This window comes from Syngnathus acus, chromosome 4 (assembly GCF_901709675.1).
Source record: "Syngnathus acus chromosome 4, fSynAcu1.2, whole genome shotgun sequence".
Lineage (NCBI taxonomy): Eukaryota > Metazoa > Chordata > Actinopteri > Syngnathiformes > Syngnathidae > Syngnathus > Syngnathus acus.
In genome coordinates this window covers 2,834,590-2,857,651 of record NC_051090.1, presented here as the reverse complement: position 1 = coordinate 2,857,651, position 23,062 = coordinate 2,834,590, and the positions used below count along the sequence as shown (strand labels likewise).

At 42.5% G+C, this 23,062-nt stretch overlaps 3 protein-coding genes across 4 annotated transcripts in view; 2 read left to right on the top strand and 1 right to left on the bottom strand.

Annotated features, from left to right (window-relative positions):
- Nucleotides 1-51: 51 nt before the first annotated feature.
- smx5 lies at nt 52-1,786 on the top strand. Its single transcript, XM_037250327.1, has 5 exons — nt 52-133; nt 323-390; nt 508-538; nt 1,020-1,079; nt 1,241-1,786. The coding sequence occupies exons 1-5, from the start codon at nt 59-61 to the stop codon at nt 1,364-1,366; spliced, it is 360 nt and encodes a 119-aa protein (XP_037106222.1). The 5' UTR covers nt 52-58; the 3' UTR covers nt 1,367-1,786.
- Nucleotides 1,787-2,727: 941 nt separating this feature from the next.
- Nucleotides 2,728-9,196, bottom strand: bcl6aa (BCL6A transcription repressor a). Of its 2 annotated transcripts, none has more exons than XM_037250622.1 (9): nt 9,083-9,196; nt 7,536-7,707; nt 7,240-7,461; nt 6,083-7,018; nt 5,248-5,426; nt 4,971-5,138; nt 4,697-4,827; nt 4,432-4,569; nt 2,728-4,364 (listed from the first exon to the last, which is right to left on the bottom strand). In XM_037250622.1, the coding sequence occupies exons 1-9, from the start codon at nt 9,111-9,113 to the stop codon at nt 4,221-4,223; spliced, it is 2,121 nt and encodes a 706-aa protein (XP_037106517.1). In that variant the 5' UTR covers nt 9,114-9,196; the 3' UTR covers nt 2,728-4,220. The 2 variants fall into 2 exon arrangements, with proteins under 2 accessions (XP_037106517.1, XP_037106518.1); XM_037250623.1 differs by having other exon boundaries at nt 7,536-7,704.
- A 275-nt stretch (nt 9,197-9,471) lies between these two features.
- Nucleotides 9,472-23,062, top strand: part of LOC119122293 (LIM domain containing preferred translocation partner in lipoma) — a 63,422-nt gene continuing 49,831 nt past the window's right edge. The window contains exons 1-3 of the mRNA XM_037250624.1: nt 9,472-9,811; nt 16,785-16,900; nt 18,386-18,650. The gene's annotated coding sequence lies outside the window, so the exon portion shown is untranslated. The remainder of the gene's footprint in view (nt 9,812-16,784; nt 16,901-18,385; nt 18,651-23,062) is intronic.

Genomic DNA, 23,062 nt, shown 5'->3' with positions numbered 1-23,062 from the left:
GCGCCACCCAGCGGACGTTTGGAAAACTGCCTTTATCAGTACGGTCCGTCGCGGTGAAATGACGTCATGGTACGTCTGCCTACATCATCGACGTCAGCCCAAACGCCGCAAAAATCAAAACGGCGCAGCAATGGTGAGGAAAAACCGGCTCGAATGAATGAATTTGTCACCGTTTTAAGCATTTTGGCGATATTAAGTGAAACTTATTGTTGCGACGAAGACCATGTTTTGTTTATTTGTGTGCTAACTGCGTCTTCTCCAGTGTTAGCTTGTTACCAGGCTAACGTGGTTGTGTCGTTTTGTGCTCTATTTTTATGTTCAGCTTTTCTACTCGTTTTTCAAATCGCTCGTGGGCAAAGACGTGGTGGTGGAGCTTAAAAACGACCTCAGGTAAAATTTGATGTTGTATTGATTAAAAGTGATAACCAACAACGTTGTGTGAACCAATCGATTGCAACTATCGCGGACGCACCGCTTTACTTATTATTCCATTTGTTTTGTATTTAGCATATGTGGAACTCTTCATTCAGTTGACCAGGTATGAATACCATTTATTTGCGTATGCATTTTTTTGAGAAATGTGTGTTGTGAAAAGTCCCTGCAGAGAACACAATAGTGCACCGGTGTCAAACTCAAGGCCCGGAGGGCAGATACGGCCCGCCACATCATTTTATGGGACCCGTGCATCAAATTCGTGTCATTATTAGAGTTGCAAATTGTCTTCACTTTTAATAATGTCTCTCTTTTTTTTTTAAATAGTTTTACTCATCTGATTTGAAAACGAGTTGTCAGTTTGTTTTGTAGCTTTTACTGTATATAATATGAGGTGCTCATACATTTATTTGGGTTGACAGTTATAATGGCCCTCCAAAAGAAGCTATGACTACAATGCGGCCCACGAAAAAAATGAGTTTGACACCTCTGCAATAGTGTGTCAAATTGCACGCAATTAAAAAAAAAAAAAAAAAAGATTGTTGCTGACCTGAACTTTTGACATGCTCTTTTCTTTCCTGTTGCAGTACCTCAACATCAAGCTGACAGACATCAGTGTCACGGATCCAGAAAAATATCCACACATGGTAAGTAATATGACGTCATCCCAGCTATACATCATAATGTTCAATCAATCAATCAAAATAAAATGTGTGACAATTGGCCTTCCAGTAGACTCTGACATGTGACTGTTCCACAATATTGTATGATTCCGACTGACAGGAAATCTTGTGATGGTTACTTTCAGTTGTCAGTGAAAAACTGCTTCATCCGCGGCTCGGTGGTGCGCTACGTGCAGCTGCCCGCCGACGAGGTGGACACGCAGCTACTTCAAGACGCCACACGCAAAGAAGCCATGCAGCAAAAGCAGTGACCGCAGGTGTGGGTGGGACATGGGGTGGTTAGGGTCTTTATTAATCATGGTTCAGTTGTCACAAAGATTTGAGTTGTTTTGTGTTCTCTTAAAAAGAGAGACAAAGTTGATCTTTGTTAGTCAACTCCATATTTGATATTAAGAATACATCTTAAAAAGGTTGAAAAATGCTGACTATTAATGTTTTAATAATTCCTGAAAGGGTTTGGTTAAGCACAGCAGATTTCATACCTTTCTTAGTTTGTTTACTGTTCAAAAAAAAAAAAGCAAATGGCAAACCTTTGTATGAAAACAGGTATTTTTTTAAAGTTGTGTTTTGATGTCTTTTTTGTTGTTTTTACTGTGACTTTATGCTTGGCCTCATGATACCAAGTGTAAATGTTCAAATATTCATTTCTGGGAAATAAAAAAGCAAAATCTCATGGCAAATCTGTATGGTTAATCATATTTTTTTCCAGACTTATGAGCATAAAATCATATTTGATGTAAAAAGTTTTTGTCAGAATCTTGCCAAAGAAATTGTAAAAAGTAGCTCGATTTGCGTTCAAATAAATGCAATGCACATCCAACCCGGAACGTTCGTCAATGCCCCCATTACCGGTGCACCCTTAACACTGACGGACACACGTCACAGCTTCAACCGTCGGGTAAACGTGCGTCTGGGTAGACCAGCCGGTTGTCAGCACAATTCATCCACGTGGAAGTCACGAACACCAAAATAAGGACGCCGGCACATTGCGCGGAATGCTCTTGCGCACGAGGCCGGCGTACAGTCACATCCAGGAAACTCCAAATGGTCTTACACAGGTAAGACATTTTTGGTCTCTTTTTCTTCTCGAGTGTTCTGTCATAATATTTCATAGTTATGTACCCTTAGCTTAAAAGTTGACCTCGTGAAACTCGTTTTGAGCAAGATGTGACTTTTTTCCGCTGCCCATGCACTGCTTTTGATGGGAAAGTTGCCCCCACTAGCTTAGCCGCTACGTAGGCACGTTGAGTGGCGGAAAAGTGCAACAAAAGTCACGTGTGTGCCGCCTTTTCGACTGACAAGTGGAGATCAATTAAAGGCAATAATGTTCTGGGGAACAAAATGCCTAAAATGCCACTCTTGTCTTTTTCTACTGTTTCGTATCAAATGCAATTAAATACACGTTTCCAGAGTAAAAAATATTCACGCCAATCTTCCCATTTATTTAAAATAATTTTTAATCTTGCACAAGGGCGCTTTGTAAACCTTCTTAGTTAATGGCATATTTTGGGATGGAAAGTAATTTTATTTATAGAAGTTTTTTTTTTTTTAATTTTTAGGTAAAGAAATATTTTTTCTCACAATAAAAAAGTTTGTCCACTCCTGTTTATACATAGAAATCAAATACCTTTATTTTACATTCATACATCAAAGGACATTGTACAATAGTTTTTAAATTCCGTTAAAAAATTCCAATCCAAAAAGATTTACAGTGATGCATTTTGCATGTTTTTAAAGTTAGTGACAAGCAATGAAAAACACAAACACACACAGGGAGGAGTTGGGGCGAGGGGGGCGGTTGTACCTTAATTGCGTTGGCGTGGAGAAAAGGCACATTGAATCCACAGTGTATATATGTACAAAGTGACAACTACACAACTGTACGTCGGGAGGGATAACAATGACCAAAAAATAACAAATTAAATCCAAGTCTTCACTTATGAAAACCAAAATTCAATATCAATCCCCCAAAAAGAAGAAAAACACCTATACAAATACATCAAAATTTAATTAAACATCAAAGATGATTGGCTCCGCCTGCAGAGAACAATCCCACAAATATGTATAAATACACAATATGTCACAATATTTATAACCGTACCCCTCGAGTGGCTCATGCATAAGCAGTTGTTGGACAAATCTTTTTTTTCCATTTTTTCTATTATTTTTTTAACTCATTTCACAATGGTGCTTAAAAATGAAGACTACTGCCGTCATTTTTAAAATATATATTACCACCCGTCAGTCAATGTTTCCAGAAAAGTAAGTTCTCTGATATAAAATACTGTATTTTTTTTTTTTTTTTATCTTCTCCTTAAAAATCACCTTTTTTTTAATACATTCCATTCTTCGACAAAATAAAGCTTTATACTCGTACTTTCGAAGCTTAGAAACATACATACACATACTTATTATATAGATCTGTACGTATAGAAACCATAAAGTGACTCGACGTTCACATGTAGTGGAAACCCGTTTTTTTTTTTCATTAGCGGAACATTGCTATTTTGATTTGTCCGAACACAGTGTGGCACTAGCGTCTTAAATGATTGTACACATCAAAAGGTGGTGGGGGATCGCTTTAGGTGGACGTCTCGAGTGATGCTACCAAAAATTGAACACGATCCAAATAAAAAAACCCCGAATAAATCTGCTACCTGCATTCACTGCACAAAAATCATTGGAAAGTAAAATTTGTTCTAAAAATAAATAATAGAATGAAGCAATAACATTTTTGGCCTATGTAGAGCCCTCGAGAGCTTCTACTATTGTGCAAAATTTCAAATTGCACAGACAAACAAAAACAAACCCTCATTGCACTAGTTCGTCTGTAATCGGAGTAGGCTACTCTTTTCAATGACATCGATTTTGATAACTTCTGTAGAATGTGACACCATTTTTTAGCCCACGTGGAAATCTCAACCTTTGCTACCGCCAAATAAAATCAGAATGCAACAACTCCACCTTTTGTTGTAGCGCACAATAAAAAAAAAAAAAAAAGTCCACTTCAATTAGTCCCGTGAACAAAGTGTGGCACGAGCGTTTTTGGATGATTGTACACGTCAAAGGGAGCTGCTCGGGTTTCAAATCAAGCTGTCCGCCATTTTAACAGGCCTTGGTGAGGTCTGTGGGCATCGTGTCGGTAGAAATGCGGTACTGGATTTTGGTGTTGGTGATGGCGCCGTGCTTCTGCCGCAGGTGGAGACGAAGCTGACTCTTGTGGCGGAAGTGCAAGTTGCATTTCTCACACTGCAGGGGGAAAAAAACGGTTAAGGTTTTTGAAAGCATGTAATAAGAAAAATAAATGGGGACATACGTGGTAGGGCTTCTCGCCGGTATGTATGCGCAGGTGGCTCTTAAGGGTCTGCAGGTGGCGGAAGCGCGTTCCGCAGATCTCGCAAGGGTACGGCTTCTCGCCTGTGTGGATTAACACGTGGGCTCGGAGGTGGGCAACCTGCCGGGAGAAAAAAAACACAGCAAGTTAGGCAAAATAATTTGGTTTTTTTGCTCAAAATATTTGGTTTTCAGGCATGTTGAGGCCCACCAAATTTTGATTTATTCATAAAAAAAAATAATCGGACCTGTACAAAGCGAGCGCCGCACGTTTCACATTTGTATGGCTTCTCTCCTGAGTGGATGCGAGTGTGAGTCTTGAGGTTGGCTGGTCGGTTGAACTGAGCACCGCAGATGTTGCAGCGATATGGCTTCTCGCCTGCAAACACAACAGGTGGTGAGTCCAACAACAACAAATCTGAAAAACACATTAGAAAGGCCAATAGACTTTTGATTAACTCGTTCGTGTCAGAGGGAGTGATCGTGAACACAGCCAGGGAGGGAAAGCGAAAGTGTGCACACCCGTATGGACGGTCTTGTGGCTGGCGAGGTTGCCTTTGTAACGGAAGGCGGCCTGGCATCGGTCGCACTTGTAGGGCTTGTCGCTGTGGACTTGGAGCACGTGCTGCTTCAGAGCTTCCTCCTCGGCAAACTTGGAGTCGCACTCGTTGCAGAAGTAGGTGCCGTTTTCTGTTGGGGAGGAAGTGCCGATAAAGAATGAAACGTGTGGAGCGACTCCATCCGAAAGAAAATCCAAATGAATTCATCAATAAAAAGGGAATCGTTTGATCAGACCTACCACAACTGGAGTCGGAGTATTCCGAGTGCATTTCGGCCATGTCCTCGCCCAGCCTTGACCGGGAGGGGCAGACCTCGGAGTGCTGGGGCGACTGGGCGCCGCACGATGAGCAGTTGAGGCGCTTGAGGTAGCGCGTTGGCTGTTGGGCCTCTGCGCTTCTCACTGACCCGTCCAGCGCACTTGAGAGGAAACACATGAATATCAGTCGAAAAGAGGCAAACACAATGGCTACGTTGGCGCGACAACAGAGCGTTTATTAAACATCAACCCTTTGCATAGTTTAGCTCACGTAGCATCTTGCCAAACGTTGACTGAGCCATTAAAGCTAAAATTGCAATTTACCCCACTTTCCTGAAATGGCACGAGAAGTGGTAAGACAAGTCCAAGAAGCTTTTGAATTGACGTGACGTGATGATTGAGGGAACCAGGGGTTTTCCCTCAACCAAAAAGTGTGCCGTTGCCACGATTCACATAAGACAACAACAAAGACAACTTGCTAACTTTTAGACCGTACGAAACAAAGAATAAAGCGTGGCAGGTCACAAAGGAAGTCGGAAACTTTTTGAAGTCGGATTAAAGCAACCGGATTCTTCTTGGCTGTTCAACAACCAATCGTAGTGCAGTTGCAATTTTTAGACCGTCCTAGTTTGAAGTTAATGACAAAGACTGTGGATTGTTCAAATTCGAAGGACAAGTCCAACTGCCACAAAAATAGAACTGAAGAAACCGGACTCTTTGTTTTCGAAAAGTTGAAAATCCACATTTCTACTTTTGCGGATTACCACAATCTTGGTGACTGAGAATCGACACCAGCAACTAAAATGTCTTTCCTCACCTGCTGATGATGTTGTTGAGTCGACTGGTCTGCGGCATGGGATGATCCTCGACGCTCTTCCTTGCGCTTTGCACCTCCAAATTGTCCCCGGCGTGGAGATACGGCTGCAGGCCGACACGCTGAGGCGAGCACAGTCCGGGGTTCCGCAGGCCAGCCTCGTCCTCCCTGGCGCTCTGGTTGAGCACGATGAATTTGTACTTCTTCCAGTTGCGAGCTTTGGGGTCCTGCGTTCCCGCCCCCGCCTGCTGCGCCCCGGCCTGCGACAGTCCGGCGTTCTTGCTACTGCTGGACTCTGTCGGGGAGTTGGGTTGGCAGTCTGACTTGAGGGGGCTCTGTGGGCTGCTCATGAGACTCTTACGCCCAGCGGAGGAGATCCCAAGAGGGTAGTGGTGATGGATCATGTCCTCCTCGCTTGGCGGGACGTGCTCTTTGTCTTTTTGGGGTTCAAGGGTCAAGACAGGGTAGACCCGCTTCCTCCCGCCCAGGCCCAGCGGTAGGCCGAGCCCCTCGTGGCTTTCCTTTTTCACCTCGTCCTCCCGCCCGAACTCCCTGGGGGCGAAGTTTGCGGCGTGCAGGATGCCGGAGGAGCCCACCGCCCGGGCGTACTCGGCCCTGCTGATGGCGGCGGCGTCGTGCGGGTGCTTGTGGTGGATCCCGCTCCGTGACAGGTCGCTGAAGGCGTTCTTAGCATCGGTCAGCTTGCAGAGAGGGAAAGGGAATCCCGTCATGGGGAACTGCCCGTAGAGGTGGTAGTTGCCGGGGGCGGTGACGCCGTTGAGCATGCCGGAGCTGTACGCTGGCCGCGCATCCCTGAAAGGCGCCACGCGGCCGTGCAAGGCGTCCACCATATCGTGAGGGCGGTATGCGTGGACGTCCTGGGGCAGAACCAGAGGGCTCACCAGGAATTCGTCTCTGGGGAGCTTGACGGTCGGATCGCTGCAAGAGAAGAGACGAAATGTGAAGGTGCGGTTTTCGGTTCACTTTGAATCATTTTAGAATTGGCAGCGTTTGAACTCTTTTGAAAAGATCACAAGATGGCAGCAAGTCAATGCCTGGAAGTAATAAGTACTGCACTGTGAGATCCTGGAGCACAGAGAAAAACAACCGGAAACATGCCAGGTCCACATGAAAAGACACACAAAGACTTCTTCTCCAACCTGGACTTGATGAAGCGGTGGCAGGTGTCCACCACGTGATCCATCTGCAGGTAGACGGCCGTGTTCATGATGGCCATGATCAGACTCTCCCTGAGCGCTAGCCTGGAGGTGTACATGAACTCTAGCAGGATGGCAAAGCCCTCCGGGTCCACCTTGGGGTCCAGGCTGATGGCATTGAGGTTGCACTTGTGCGAGTCGGTGAAGATGGTGTAGAAGAGCCCGCTGTGTGGAGGCAAAGACGAGAAGATCAGTCATCCTTTTTGACAGCACCAGACAAGACTACCGTTGCTACATACCTGCAAGCCATGAGGACGGTTTTGTGCGCCCTGAACTGTTGCCTGCTGACCAGGATGGTCACGTCGGTGAGGATGTCCCGACTGCGGAGGCGGTTCAGGTTGAGCAGGACGTCGCTGGCGTGACGCGTGAACTGGATGCAGCTGTCGGCCAAGCAAGACATCCTGCCGACTTCTGGAGGGGGGGGGGGGGGTACGCGCAGAAAATACACATTTACACTTTAGTTGCATGTCAGACTTGGTTAAACTGCATTTTGAAGGAGCCATTTGCATTTCCTCTGAGTGCCGTTAGAGGGCGCAATTTAGCCGACTACGCCGGTTTGGGACATTTAAATTTTGACACCCTATTTATTTATTTTTTTTCTCCTCAACCGCAGCTTTGAGGGCAACGCGGGTTGACAAGAAGAGGACAACAAATTATTTAAATGAATTATAATAAGGGGAGGGGGGAAAAGTGCACGGCGTGAAAACGACTGAGCTGCGCACGGCAAAAAGTGCGTGACAAAGCGACAGTAGTAGGCAATAAATAAACTTAATAAAAAGACGGATTTTTTTCAGGCGGGTAGCAAAAATACAGATAAAACATGCGCATGCACGAAAATAACATTCTTTGCATTTAATTGATCAAATGCAACTTTTAAAGACATTTTTACTTTTTGAAACCAAGCACAAGAGCCCATTCTTAAGCGTTATACAAGTTAAAAACTGAGATTTAACAGTTTGACAGTTAAAGATGCATGCTCAAGTGATGTTTGGTCGCGGGTTAAACTCAAAACTACATTTGTTTTCCTCATGCACTTTTTCCATATTTTGTATTCGACTTAACTGTACTTCATTCGTTTACTGTACTTTCTTATTTATTTTGCCCCAGCATGCATACATACTTAGCTGCAAATTCAATCCCTCAAGCGTTACAACAACGGGGAAAAAAAAAAGCATGCAACGTGCACACGCAACCCCACTTTGCGCAAACGCAAAGAGACAAGTTGACAACTCCACCTCGGAAACGCACGCACAATACAACACTATTATGCACATTTACGCAACAATGTCACGTTGACTGCTCGCATCTCTACAATAATGCATAGCAAATACATCATTTAGTTTGACCAGAAAACCCCGAAAACATCCCGTTAAAGTTGGTGATGCGTGACAACCGGGAGCACCGGAGGGGGCGGCTCCGGCCCTAGCTGCAGCCGCCTGACGCGCGCATTATCTCGGCTCGAGAAGCCGCGGAGGACCGAGGGTGGTGGTGGAGGGGGTTGCGAAGCTTTTGCGGATGAAAGCCTCGGGAAGAGACTGAAGCAAGGGGAATGGGAAGGTGCGGTGAGGTGGTGAAAGGGGGAAGGAAGGTTCAGGCTTGTCGGATGTCTGACAGCCGGAGAGCCGCAGCCGCTGCTGCTGCTGAACAAGTACGCGCACAGACAAATTCACACTCAATACGGTGACATTGGCAGCATAAATCCCCGTGAAATAATTACGAGGGAAGATGAGAGGGAGGAGAAAAGAGGGGAGGGATAATGTAAAAAATGAAATTTGTCAAAAATCACCTGGTAGCGCTTTCCTAGAAACTTCTTGCATCACCACTTCTAAGAAGCCCAGTTCTAAGAATCAGACGAGCTCAATTCTCGGAATTTGAGCCCGGGATCGTACCAACGTCTCCGGCCAGGGGGGAGAGGCCGCTAATCCCCCTCCGGCTTCAACTCCCTATTCCTTCCCTCTTCTCTTCTATATTGCCACCCCAAATCAATTTTCACGTCTACCTAAAATATCAAATTGACATGCAAGTCACTTTAATCGACTATTTTATGGTAAAATAACCAACACGGGACAAGCGTGCTATCCCGGACTCCCCCCGTGCAAGGTTGGTGGAGTCCAAAGTGTGTGACGTCACACGTCTCTGAGCCCCGCCCCTCCGCGGAGCTTCTGAGAAGTGGCTTGGAGTCGTCACCTAGAAGGGAGAGAGTCCACTTAAGGAGCCCGAACGTCGGCATCACCGGGGGGTGGGGGGCGGTGTTGGTGCCCGTGGACAGCACATTTGATGCTTCTTTATATAACTTACATTTGTGATAAGATGGTTGGTTAGTTGCGGTAGTGTTTGGAGTTAAACTCGATGCATGTTATTGTCGTCGGCTGGAGAAGCGGCAAGTGGCATACTTGTTGAATGTCCGTGAACGCGTCATCGTTGACAAAATAGTGACAGCGGAGACGCAACTTCAAAGTTGATGCGCGTTCAGAAAACTGGGAAAAAATAATTGAGAGTAAACGTGACAGTCGCGGTAAGGGAGTAAATGCTTTTACTATTAAACAAGTATTTGTGCATTATTAGGAATTACTTTAGTTCTGTATACATTTACAGTATTATTTTTCATGAATTTATTATGAATATGCAAATTAAATGTTTTATTTAAATTTTCATGGTATCCTCATTTGCTTTTATTGTATTTCTGTCCTATACTTGAAATAGACTAATACCTTTAAATATCATTGTTTATATTATTTGAGGTTCATTATAAATATTTAGGTTATATTTTTAATTTTAAGTATTTTCTTTAGATTTTATATTTACTTTTTTTATTGTATTTGATTCAGATTCATTATTTTTTACATTTTATTCAAACTTCTTTATCTGCCTTTTCATTTATTTTAGTTCATACAGTCTTATAGTTTATAGTAAAGTTGTATGTATATTTTGAATTAGAATTTTATTTGTCATTTTCTGTATTTAAATGCTTTTTATTGTGTTAAACATATTTAAATGTAGAATATATATTTAAAAAAATCTTCATTTTCTTTTAATCGACGCAACAGCACGTTGAATTGGCTTGCATGGGACAAAATGATCAAGTGTGATAAGAACATCTAATGGAGGGTGTGTGCTGTTTATCACACAATGAATCGATTCAGTAGAAATAACATCAATTGAACTTGTTTGTGTTCAAAAGGACACCATCAGCATCAGCGCCAAGATGTTGAGTGACAGTAACGCTTCGCGTGTAGAACGTGGCCGCTGACTCACCGTGGAAAGTTTGTTTGTGGTGATTCCAAAACAGGGATTTCCCGTTCTTGTCGGTTCTCATGCACAGAAGTGACAATTTGTGCACTTGCAAGCCACAAAAACGCCATAACATTATGTTACTTTGATTCAGAAATACATCGCTTGCCGTAATGCACACCATCGAGAAATTGTACATTGGGATATGACATTTGAGACACCGAGAACTCGAGTGGGCTAACTCCAGTTGTCGGAGAATGATTTAAAGTTTTACGTCAGCAAGAAAAATCTGGAGGATTTAGACCTCGGCGATTTATACAGATGACTTTTTCTCAAATTATTACTTATTAATTATTATTTTTTAATGTACACCATGCGATTTGATTAAAAAACAAGTAAAATATATTCTAAAAATATTTGTATTTTTAAATTAATTGAATTTAAATTCATTTAAAACATTTGTACACTTTTAAAGTAAAATATATCCTAAAAATATTTGTATTTTTAAATTTGATCTTTACACATTTCTTGCCCCATCCCCCTTGTTTTGCACATTTTCGGCCTTGAAAACAATTAACGTCTGACCAGACGAAAGCTCTCGATCGATAGGCGCCGTTAAACGGACGTGAGCAGCCCTCCGCCGCTCATCAAGCGTCCCGACGTGACGTGACCCAAATCAACGCCGCCTGCAGTTTCCTTTTCTGTTTTAACCCATTTGTACTGTGACACTCGCCGTCGTAACGTATCTGACGTTGCTTTTCCCCCTTTGAGGAACGCCGGAGCATCCGCCCATCTGCATCCGCTGTTATCCTGCCTCCCGCAAAAAAACAAAAAAACAAAAACAAAAAAAAATAATCACTGCATGTGTAAACAAACCATAAGAGAGCCGGCCAAAAAAAAAAAAAATCAAATAATTAAGAGTGCAAACAAAGAGCAGCGTCAACTTTATTTCCATCCACTCGGGGGAAGTTGGAGGCGCTGCTCTCCCGGCATGCTAATGCATAATGCACCGCAAGTGTGGCGGCATTTGCCAGATTTTCATTTGCTCAAGGATGACGACGACGCTTCAGTTGCGCTTTCTTGCCAAGATGAGGAAAAACACTTTCAAGGGACATTTAGCATTGTTTGCTAGAAACCGACTAAAGCATTGAAACAAACCAGCCCAGCAGGTGGGACAATATGTACAAAATGGCGATGGGCCTTGATGGCCTTTGACCTCTCTGATTGGCTAAAAAATCAGTGCACGAGATAGAAGTCAGGTATGTGACACGGCTTCCATCTTTGTTTGGGCAAGACTCGGTCTGCCCATTCCACGTCGCGGAGGAATAAATGCGTAAAAAGTCCGGCTTCACTTTTTTTTTTTTACACGGGTGGCGGGTGACAAAAGCCCGAGGCCCGGAGGTTGCCTCACTTGCAAAGTGCTTCACTTTTGTCTGAGGTTTTCGCAGCAAAATTGTGCCGACTTGAGTGTTCATTGTCAGCAAAGAGTTTTTTTTTTTTTTTTTCTTTTTTTCTGAGCGGCATGATGCAACACGGCTGTAACACCCAAACACACACGGAGATGTTGGGGCTGTTAGCGACATAGTTACTCCTCCTCTTTCTTGTTCTTCTCTTTTCAAACTCTTTTCTTATTGTTAACTTTCACTTCTTTTTTATTTTTTTTTAAAAAGCCCTGACAGGCCAACAGGCATGTCCACGATCATGTTTTGTTGCATATATATATATATATATATTGCCATCTCTGATGACAATGAGGATTAATTACCAGTAAAAATTATTTCTTTTAGTTTACACAGAAATTCCCCGATGCCGCATGAAAGCTTTTCTTTGTGCCCGCAGGCAACCCGCATTTTTTTTTTTTTTTCCAAAGTAGCATACGTGCAGGTATGACTGCAAATCATATGTGCAACACTCATTCATCTGAATCAATTTTATTGCTTTCTATCGTTTTTTAAGAAATACTTTCGAACAGCCAACGTTCGAGAAGTTAGGGTGTGTTTTTGTTTTGGCACTACTTGGCTCTTATTTAAATTCTTAGGGAAAAACAAAGCGTGTGGAATCAAGACTTTTAGCACCAGGCAGGAATGTGACCTGCAAATTTGGAATTTCCCACACGGCGAGCCTCCTCGCTCGGTTGGAATGCCACCTGCAGGATAAACCTTTCATAAGATAACCAAGCGGCGTTTATTTCTTCGAACCCCGCCCATTTTCACCAACCTTTCTCATATCTTGGCTCAAGTTGGCCTATCAAGTAAATTTGTGATGGTATCTTTTTTTTCGTGTGCCTTCATTATCATAACGCCGTATTGTTCCCGCAGAAGGAATTATTGCATAGTACATTACTAGATTTCAATCCCACACGGGCACACCGGAGGGATTGACCAGGATCAACTCAATCCCTAAACCGCTCTCCACCGATATGATGCGTGCATATGTCCACTTGACATCCTGAATCATCTAATGTAGCGATTCTCAGTGTGGTACACGTACCATGACTGCGCCCTCTAGTGGTAGTACACTTTTCTAAACGGTTTCTGAATTCAAGAAGTCTTAATATATCCAACTGTGCATAATGTAGCATTTGATTATTATTATTTTTTTTATATACATGACAGTATTTTTAAGTACAGTTCAGTTGTATTTAACTTTAAAGTTCAAAATATTTGGATTTAATCTGTTAGAACTGCTTGGTGTATTTAAGTGCAGTGTTCATGTTTATAATCAAATTAAATGTACCTTTTAGGAACGAAACTAGTGAGTTTTATGGTGTGTAATATTTTTTTAGGCAAGTCGCTACTTGTATTTATTCACTCATTTGACTTTCAGGTGTCAGTTGTGCAGACGCTTTGCATGAGCCTTCATTTTAATTTATGGCCCTTTCATATCATATTTTACTGGTATTATTATTTTAAGTTTAAGTATTATTTTAAGTTTGCATATACACACTTTTCCATATGTATTTACTCAAGCCCCCGTTTAGCCCCAGCAGAGAAAAAAAATCAAACCTCCCCAAAAATCAAGAAAAGCAATCAGCTTGACCGAATTCCCAACCAACTAACATACAGATGAAGTTTGTTGGTTATGTTGATTGGTGGGTCACCAAGCAACGAAGCATTTTTCCTGTGGAACCAGAAGAAGACATCTTACCTTTTTTTCTCTGGAGGGAGTGAGGCATGCTGGCAAGTCCAATCTTCAATCTTGGATAAATCCAGAACCTTTTTTCTTGTCTTCTCCTAAATATGGAGACGTGAGACGGACAAAGCTGTCTTGAAGTCCTCCAGAAAGATGGGTGGGATGCGAAAATCCGAGATAGAGATCGTAGCTTTCACTTGCTCGGCTTTCCCGTGAATGTTACAAGCACCGATATTTTTATTATTTGTAATTTTTTTTCCAGAAAAGAGATTAAAGTAATCTCCAATCCCATTAGGACACACTCAGACTAGCTGTGCCTTTAACATGGCAAGTGAGTGAGCGCCCAGAGATGATGAGCCATCTGCCATGGAGACACATTGTTTGATAAACACAGCCTTTATACAACAAACATTTGAGTGCATTAATCTAGCTAAACTCAGCTCAATCTGGGGAAGCAGATATTGCTCTTTATAACTTGTCCGCAGGGGGAAAGCCAAGGAGTGCCATCGCGTTATTACATCACGCCAGATGTCGCATCTACAACCTGGGGAAGGTCACGCCCACCAAGAGGGAATTCCAAACACAATTGCGGGAGAAATATGTTGAACACGACATCGATTAACCGAACCGATCCTTTTTTTTTGCTAGCGTCGTTTTAACCGCACACTTGATGTCGAATTGCCCGTGCAGATAATCTCGCCCAAAGAGAAGACATGCTACCGTCCAGCGAGGGATAATCTGACGGATGAGTGGACTAATATGGGGCCCATCCCGTTTTAAGACAAATTAGTCCAACACATTTCCATCACTGCGGAGGGCCTAACGAAGCTGAGCCCTCGGGGGACGTTGGCGGGAAAATTCCCTGTCAGATCCATGGTCATCCCGGGATAAACGGGGCGGATTAAATTTGTGATTGGGACATTGATTTGAAAGCCAACGACAGGTCAGGAAAACTTGGTTTTTCCTTCTACGTTAACATTTTATACACTGCAAAGAGAGCAAAAAAAAATAAAAATCACATACCTTTATCTTTTTACAAAAAATCTATTTGCCACTACTCACAAAAATGGGAACGCCAAGGTGTTGGTGTCATTTACACAAAACAGCAACATGGAGGGAGGGGCGAGCAAAAAAAAGACTATTAAAGGATATCGAGCAATACCAAAAAGACTTTATGAAGAGGACAACCAAATCTATGCATCACTACCCCTCCGTTTTTACGCCATTAGAAGCTTACATGAATGACCTTAATCATCAGGCGGGCTATTTGGCTTTTTATTGGCCGAGTGCTGCAGTGGCACTGGCAGGCATCAAAAAAAAAACAAAAAAAAACAAGCGGGAGGGCAAGGTCGGTTGTCCCAGTATAATCCATATCATCCCGTTACACAGGCGAAGCGCTAGCTCGCTAGCTAGCCTGCTGCATTTTGTTTTTGATGTTGATAATGATGGCGGGATTACTCTGTCATCTGATGTCGTTTGAAAGGAAGGGAAAAGGAAGATTCTTTCAAAGAAGGATCAACTGGGAGATGCGCCATGTTGTGAGGTCACCGAGGCCTGATGTGTTTATTTACACCAAACTCAACTTTTGTGAGGGCCGCTAAAAAGTACAGCCAATTTGATTTTCTCTTTATTAAGAACAGTTCGGAACATTTGCCGTTCTTCAGAATGTAATGATTGGTGAGACGTCGTTGAGTCATGTCGTCTGATTTCTTAAGCGACTTTGTCCAAAGATTTGAGTCGCATTTTGAAATTGCAATTACCGTAATTTTCGGACTATAAGTCGCACCGGAGTATAAGTCGCACCAGCCATAAAATGCCCAAAAAAGTGAAAAAAAAACATATATATATATATAAATCGCTCCTGAGTATAAGTCGCCCCCCCACCCAAACTATGAAAAAAAACCGCGACTTATAGTCCGAAAATTACGGTATTTACAAACATTTTAGTAGAATATGGGGAAAAAGAGGGGATTACTGTGTCCAATATTTTAGTTTGGTCAAATTGCATCAACTTAAATTCTGTCAAAATTCCTTGAAAATATTTGGTTGAATTTTGAAAATGTTTTCTTTCTTTTACAAATAACTTCCTGTGTGTAATCCATTTATTTTTAAAATGTCACGCTCTAGATAGAATTCTAAACCCTTTGACAAATAATTTTGGATATCCAATGCAAAAACTTTCATTCCGCTTCAGCAGTGTATTTTCCCACTAAAAAATGGACAAAATTCCTCACCACACAATCACTAAAAGTGCCACATTTTCCACGTGCCTGAATGTTGTTGTTTTTCTTCATGGCACATCAGCACAACCGATTTGGGGGCAACAATGACAAAACGAGGAGCGCTTTGAAGGTTTGCAGCATGACAATCCCGCATCCACGTTTAACTAATGCGTTAGCTCCGGGCGGGGATTGTTTGATTTACATGCTCAAACACAAGAATTAGAATTCATTAGCACAATCTAGGGTCTCCATCAAGACGCTGACTTGTTTGATGAGTGGCTTTGGGACATTGTTTTTTTTTTTCCGTCGTCATTCTGCCTGCTTGCTGCCGACTTTTGTTGCTTGCTTATTAGGCGTGACTGGCCCGCTAACGTGGCTGCTGTGCTTGCAGACTAATCTGCGCTATCTACACTCTTAATTAAGGCAGCGTATGTGCTTCCCAGACACGCTTGTTGTTCCTGCTTGCTATAAAAGTCTTGTTTTTCTCAGCTTGCCACCATTCCTTGTGAATCAAACCAAAAAAAAAACATCACTGGAATAATCTTTTCATATTACATTGATGCAAAATGTTGGTTAGCGCTGACCTGTCACTAGGCCACATAGACACAGAAAAAAAAACACTGAACGTGTGACAGTCTTTTAGAAATATTTTTCTTTGTCTAACATTTTTGTTTTGGTCTGTTTCAAAAAGCCTAAATGAACCCGCATGAATGGGTTGATGCTATTTTGTTTTGAACTCAAAATGCCACGGCATTGCTAACTTGTATCCGCATAACGACCCCGTGCAAAAAACAAAATACTTGCCCCCTAAACCTAATAAGCAGCATCCTCTGAAATCAAGAGTTTTTCTTTTTAAAGCCTTTCAGAAGCTAATATCTCTTGCCGGTTTCGTTTCTGCTGCAGAACCCGAATGCAACGTCGCTTGACTCAAGTCGTGAATCAAACGGGCCACCTCTGATTCCTGGAAACTGTTGATTTGGTGGAAGCCAGTGCGAGTTGAATCGTCGAGGATTTGAAAGGTGAGCGTTCCATCAAACGTTGAAAGAGGAAGTGAGGGGTGCAGCTGCTGTCTTCTACGTTTGAGGTTTAACTCATCGCAAGGGGGGGAAGTGGTGTCTGTGTGTGGGCAGTGGTACAACCTGCGAATCAAACAGGATATCCGTCCTGGAACAAATTGTCATCCACTACTTGTTTGTCGACTATTAATGCATTGTAGGCAGTCTACAATTATTTTAACTCACTGTTACTAGATCAATTTGAAATAAAATTGTGCTTCGTTCAATTATGGCAACGATGCTATAAGGCTAACGATAGAGCGTAAAAGATATTAGACGCCGAAGCGATTCTCTCCGGCTTGGTGCTAAAATGGTGACATTGCGATAAAAACCTATCTGGAGAGAGACTTATCTGTGGCGGTGGACCCTGAAAGCGTAACCCCACTCCCGTACTTGTGTGAAATTGAAAGGCATCATCTCAAGGAAAGGCGAGACATCAAAGCTCCCGATGTCCTCTAACGCAGCATGCTAATTGCTCCTTGATTGCGAACTTGAGTTCTTGTTCCGGGGTGTCTGTTTGAAATCGGCTTTTCTGGCACACGGGTGATGGGGCGTGACTAGCGGCTCCGTTTGGAAATTAGGAACTAAAACGTCACACGTTACAAATGAGATTAGCTTTAGCAACCTGCGGACGAGGAGGCTAAGATGCGAAAAGAGCTAAACTACTTTGGGGTTTTTTAATCAGCGTGTTGCATCTGTGTGTGCTGTTTTTGCTTCCTGATGGGGAGAAAGGAAAAACAACAGAATATTTGATTGCTGGCAGCACAATGCGATCAGATGCAGTCGAGCGACAAGACGATTTTGTTCGTTTCCGTGACAGAGCGACGATTCCCTTGGAAATGTTCGGTGCTGGTTTTCATAAAAGATAACATCAATATGTATTTGCATGTTTTTAGACACACGACACAATGTCAGTATTGTAAAAACACTCAACTATCAAGATAAGCAGAGGGGGAAGCAGTTAGCATTTATTTGCATGAAGTCATGAATGTGATCTAAACAGACTTATACTTAGTAAACTGGACAACGTGCATCTAGAACAGGGGGGAAAAAAGTAATTTGCATGATTAAATGGCATATAAGAGCCTGAAAACACAGTTATTATCTATATAGGCGATAAAAATATTTCAATATATTTTTTCATTAATTTTTGTGTTCTAGAAAAGTGATGACCATGCGTGGAGGGGCAGTGCCCCTATTGTAGCAGTCACCACTGATTTTGATTAAATAGTTTTGCAAATAATAATAAAAACATGTAGTGAAGTGTTTAAACTGTGTATAATGTTATAATGGCTTTTAATTATAATTTTTTTACGTTAATGTTACTGTATTTTAATGGTGTTCGTGACGATATTTAATTGTACATTTAATTTTCGTTTTAAGTTGTATGTGTTCTAGAACATTTCCCACTGCTATAAGTAGTTTGATTCAACTTTTTTTTTCTTCAAGACAAACATACTTCCACTTTAGAAAAGAGGGCGTCGGCGCTGAGCTGGCCGGGTGACGGTGCGAAGAAGCGGGGTGTCCCTGCTGGCTGTCCCCGCTGGCCTGCTGCCTTACATGGGCAAACCTCAGCTTGGAATTTCACCGCGTGACGTCACTGGCCACAAAACTCTCCCATAATTGAGGATCAAGAAGTTTGGGCTGTTTTTTTCCCCGAGGATTCTGACCGTCTTCCTATCTTTTTGATTTCCTCGAAAGCCCCAACTAAAAGGTAAACCGAACCGAGCCGAGCCTGAACCGGGCGCGGTTGCGTTGAGCTGACGCGAGAGTTTGAGGAAATGTTTGACGTGCGGTTGGCAACAGAAGCTGCTTCGTCTTTGGGGCTCTGTGTTAGCGGCGGTAAGAATGCGTGAGTGTGGCCGAGGTTCGGACGTGGATGACGGGGGGAGGAGGGCGTGGGCACACCATGGGGCCGACGCTCCAATACTCGTTTAACTAGCATGACGAGTCGGGCCAACTCTCGGCTAACTAGTCACTAGCTAACGGAAAAAAAAGCCAAGTGAAGTTGGGGAAAGTTTTTTTCCCCCTCTCTCTTCAAACTTTGGGCGTCTCTTGCTGTGTTTGTGTCTGTTTTTAGTCGAGTGGCAGGCAGCTCGTCTCTACGAAGGACGAACCTTTGAGCCATTGAGAAGAAAATGTCTCGAAATGTTTAACTTTTGGGGAGAGACAACCATAAGAGCAATGCGAGCTTGTTAGCCTGTTGGTTAGCCGTTTGAAGTAAACCCAGCCCCTTGAGTTGAAGACGCAGATTCGTCAGACTGTCACAGGGGCTTTAAATGTGATTATTATTGATTATAACCAGTTCAGGAATGACTACTTTTAGTTGTCTACTGTTAGAAAACACCAATGGGTCTATTATTATTTTGGAGTTTTCTCAGCATATATAGATTATACCAGTCCATAAATGGTTGTCACATTTTTTATGCTAAATTCTCCTATAGTGTTTTTTTTTTTTTAATCTATGTACCACTAACATAATGAAGTATCCATCAAAAACAAGACAGCAGCTTTATTCCTAAAACCTTGATGTTATTGTCACCCATTGTACCGTATTTATTGTACAATTTAAATAAACATTGAATCGAAATAAGTATTCTAAAAACAAAATGATGTTGGAGATGAAACGCAGAGAAAATCAGCAGGCCTTACCGAAATCCAGATAACGATCCTGATCTTTTCAATCAGGATCGTTATCTGAATTTCAGAACCAGATTTGGATACTCCAATGAAACATTCTTAATGGATCTATGGGATCCTTAGATTGAGGATGGTCATACCTGTAGAAGCTGAAACTTCCTCACAAAGTTCTTAAGTCTCAAGACGACGACTCACGCAGAGCCGCCGCCGCCGTACCCCCATTAAAATGTGCCTGAGTGACTGCGACGAACCCACCAGGAGGGTCCGCGGCTCAAAGCGTCTTTCAACTTTAACATCATCAACACTGTCAAACGTGTCCTCTTTATTTTTTAAAAGAGCGCCGCCGCTTTTAATGCAGTCAGAAACGGTTCTGAGCGACGCAGATGTATGCGGTTTGATAGCGGCTGCTCTCAAGGGGTGTCGGGGCGCTGGGCGGGTGGAGGAGGTGGGCTTCATATTATTGATTTGAAATTCACACTATGTGTGTGTCCTCTTTCCTTTTAACAACTACAATCGAGCTCTTTTTCCTCTTCGTTTATTCAGACGCGGAGTCAAAGCGCATTGACATCGCGATAATGTACGCTTCTTGATCGCCACTTGTGTAAAATCACATTGCAATTATTGTGAGTTATCTGCCTTTGTCCCTAATTTTTTTTTTTGATAATGCACTGCAGCAGTCTGTTTGGAAAAACAGCGTAAAAATAGTTGTTGTGGAACAGGCAGAGTATTTAAAAAAAAAAAAAAATGGTTTCAGGACCTTGTTAGAATGGCCTTGTGTTGAAAGGCTTTTTTTTTTTTTTTTTACCAACGTATTCATCAAAACATCAGTGCTTCAAAGGTTCATCAACAAATTATATCTGACAAAATGGAGGGCAAGCAAAGTGTTTGACCGCCATTTTTGTTGTCTATGCAATTGTGATAAGGAATTTATTAACCAACCAGGTACAAAGGTTTCTATAGATATTTTTACATCCTTGCCTGTTGTAAAAGTGTAAAAAACACTTAGTACTGTTAAATGTAAAAGTTGCCACGCCTTTAGCTCACCTTACACATCTTTGCGTGGTTATCCTGAGAAAAAACATGCCTTAAAAATGAATGTTGGTTTGGCCACATGGTGCTGCCCCCCCCAAAAAAGTCCAATTTACAACAAGAATAATGACACATAGCAATTCCAAAAGGGACACATTTAAATAAAACGTGCCAAGGAAGTGACTCATTGACGTTTATTGAGAGGAAAGAATTAAGCGCCTTTGTTAATCAAAGTAGCAGATTGTGCGAATGTCTGAAAAAAAAAAAAAAAAAGAGGGTCCATTTACTCTGAAGATTACATTGTAGTGATTAAAAAGGTATAATTAAAGTCTGATGACTCCCCAGGAGTGCCGCAGGGGTCAGCGGTGATGAAGGTGATATTAACAGCAGCCAAGAAGAGAATATTACTATGAGAGACAAGTCCTCTTGACTAGTCTGCGATTTTACTGGCAATTCGTAGCATGAAAGACAGAAAATTACAAGATGTCGCATAATTACATGACCGGCTGAAAAATACAAGTTATATTTTATAATATTTTACCCTGTTGAGCGGTTCGTCTGAATTTGGATACGTCGAATTTGTACTTGAGATTTTAAGCGTTGTTGTTTTGGAGCTTTAACAATAGAAATATTATTTCCCCCTGGCCTCCGATTAGCACCCACCCGACAGATATGTCGCAACACGCCGCGTGCGCAAGCGCGCCAAGAATGTGCGCCGGGTGACTCTTGTGCACACTGACGAGCGCTACGTGCACCGCTATCAATCACCGCGTTGAACGTCTTGGCTTCTTTAAAGTCTCCGTGTGAAACTCAGTAGGAGATTGTAACAAGCCAATGACCTCAGGTTGAGGTCATCGATGATGTCATAACATTGTCTCCTTTAGGATTGGATAGCGTTCAGATTTAGAAAATGGGCTCGTGATATCATTTTCCATGGATTCAACTTTTCTACATGTTTGATTTAGCACGCAGGTTTATGAACTTTCTGGTAATCTCCCCCCGGATACAAACTCCCTTTTGGAGCGTCCGCTCGCAATCATTTGTGATGTATACGGTAAACACGCGCACATGATGTATCCTGCAACGTTGAGCAATAAAAGCCGCAGACAAATTCCTGTTACGCAAGAGCAGATTACAAGTTTCTTGGATATTAATTTTCTCTGTGAAAAAAAAAAGAAAGAAGAAGAGAGCCACGGCGGTGGACAGGCGGAATGGAATGCGCAAGTACAATTTAAAAGTGGGATAAATATGCTGTGAAGAAGCATTTGTTTTTTTCTGGGGCACGTCTTTCATTCAAACATCAATTGGACAAACTGCCGCCCTGTAATGAAAAAACACTTTGTTGTTTTATTTACTACTGACTGCGCCATTTTAACTACCATGAGTTTGTCTGATTCGGATTTCAAACAAACAGTCTAGAAAAATGGGCACAATTTTGATGTTCATTGGTGGCATTCAATTTTTAGACTTTGCTGGATTCTAAGTTTGATTATCATTTCAAAGTTTCTCCAAATTTTTGAGAAACAAAATTCCCAGATTGTGGTGAAATTCAAGAACTCACGAAAAACTTTGAAGAACTCCAACACAAAATTGAACAGGAAGTCGGCCATTTTGGGATGAATTCCAAAGACATGGACATGTCAATCATAATTGAAGGCCTTGTACGAAGCACATTAAAACCAAATCGTTTTTCAATTAAAGGCTTTGCCTTATGAACCAAGGCTTTTGGGCTCTCAGCTTCCAATATTTTGATTTGTAAGCTATGCACCGCAGTACTGGCTCTCTCTTGACATTCCCAGCAAAACTAAACCAAAAGTGACATTGCCCCTCCATTGCTGACTTCATAGTTTCTCCATATTTGGAAATGTTTGCCTCCTTGCGATGCTCGACAGCGATCGGCAGAGAAGGGGATGTGAGTCACTTGGGCTGCACACGACTTGCTCTGCCATTCCTTTCCCTGATCCAAACCAATCGTGAGTATCTTCTTTTCATTGATGAATAGACGCCGCGGTCTGCTGTGTGTTAAGGCTTTTAATAGTTGCCGCCAGAACACGACAAACTCATTTCGCTACCATTTTTCTAGCTGTCCCTCCGGCCTGTTAGGATGAATGTGTGCTGACCTTTTTCCTTCCGTCCTTGCTTTCTTACTTCCATCTCGCACGTTCACACTTCAAACATCAGATGGCTCGGTGGAGAACATCGGGGGGGGGGGGGTATGGGAGTGCGATATATCGTTAAATGAGTGGCTGCGAGGGCCGAGACGTTCTTATCTTGTCGGTTGGGGACGAGGAGCTTCCAAATGATCCTTTGAAGCCGATCGGGCACCTGCTGCCGCCATCATATCCATCGAGTCGTGCCTCCAGGGCGGCAATGTCGCATTCCGAGGGGCTTGTTTTTTTTAGCCGTAAGTGGGAAAAAATTGTCACGAGACAATGACAATTTGGAAAAAGAAAATTT

Coding starts and splice junctions, on each gene's coding strand:
- smx5 (XM_037250327.1), top strand. CDS start 59: ATGACGTCATGGTACGTCTGCCTACATCATCGACGTCAGCCCAAACGC. Junction 134..322: donor ATCAAAACGGCGCAGCAATG/GTGAGGAAAAAC, acceptor TTTTATGTTCAG/CTTTTCTACTCGTTTTTCAA. Junction 539..1,019: donor CTCTTCATTCAGTTGACCAG/GTATGAATACCA, acceptor TTCCTGTTGCAG/TACCTCAACATCAAGCTGAC.
- bcl6aa (XM_037250622.1), bottom strand. CDS start 9,113: ATGCAAGAAGTTTCTAGGAAAGCGCTACCAG. Junction 4,570..4,696: donor GCGGCGCTCGCTTTGTACAG/GTCCGATTATTT, acceptor TTCTCCCGGCAG/GTTGCCCACCTCCGAGCCCA. Junction 4,365..4,431: donor CCGGCGAGAAGCCCTACCAC/GTATGTCCCCAT, acceptor TTCCCCCTGCAG/TGTGAGAAATGCAACTTGCA.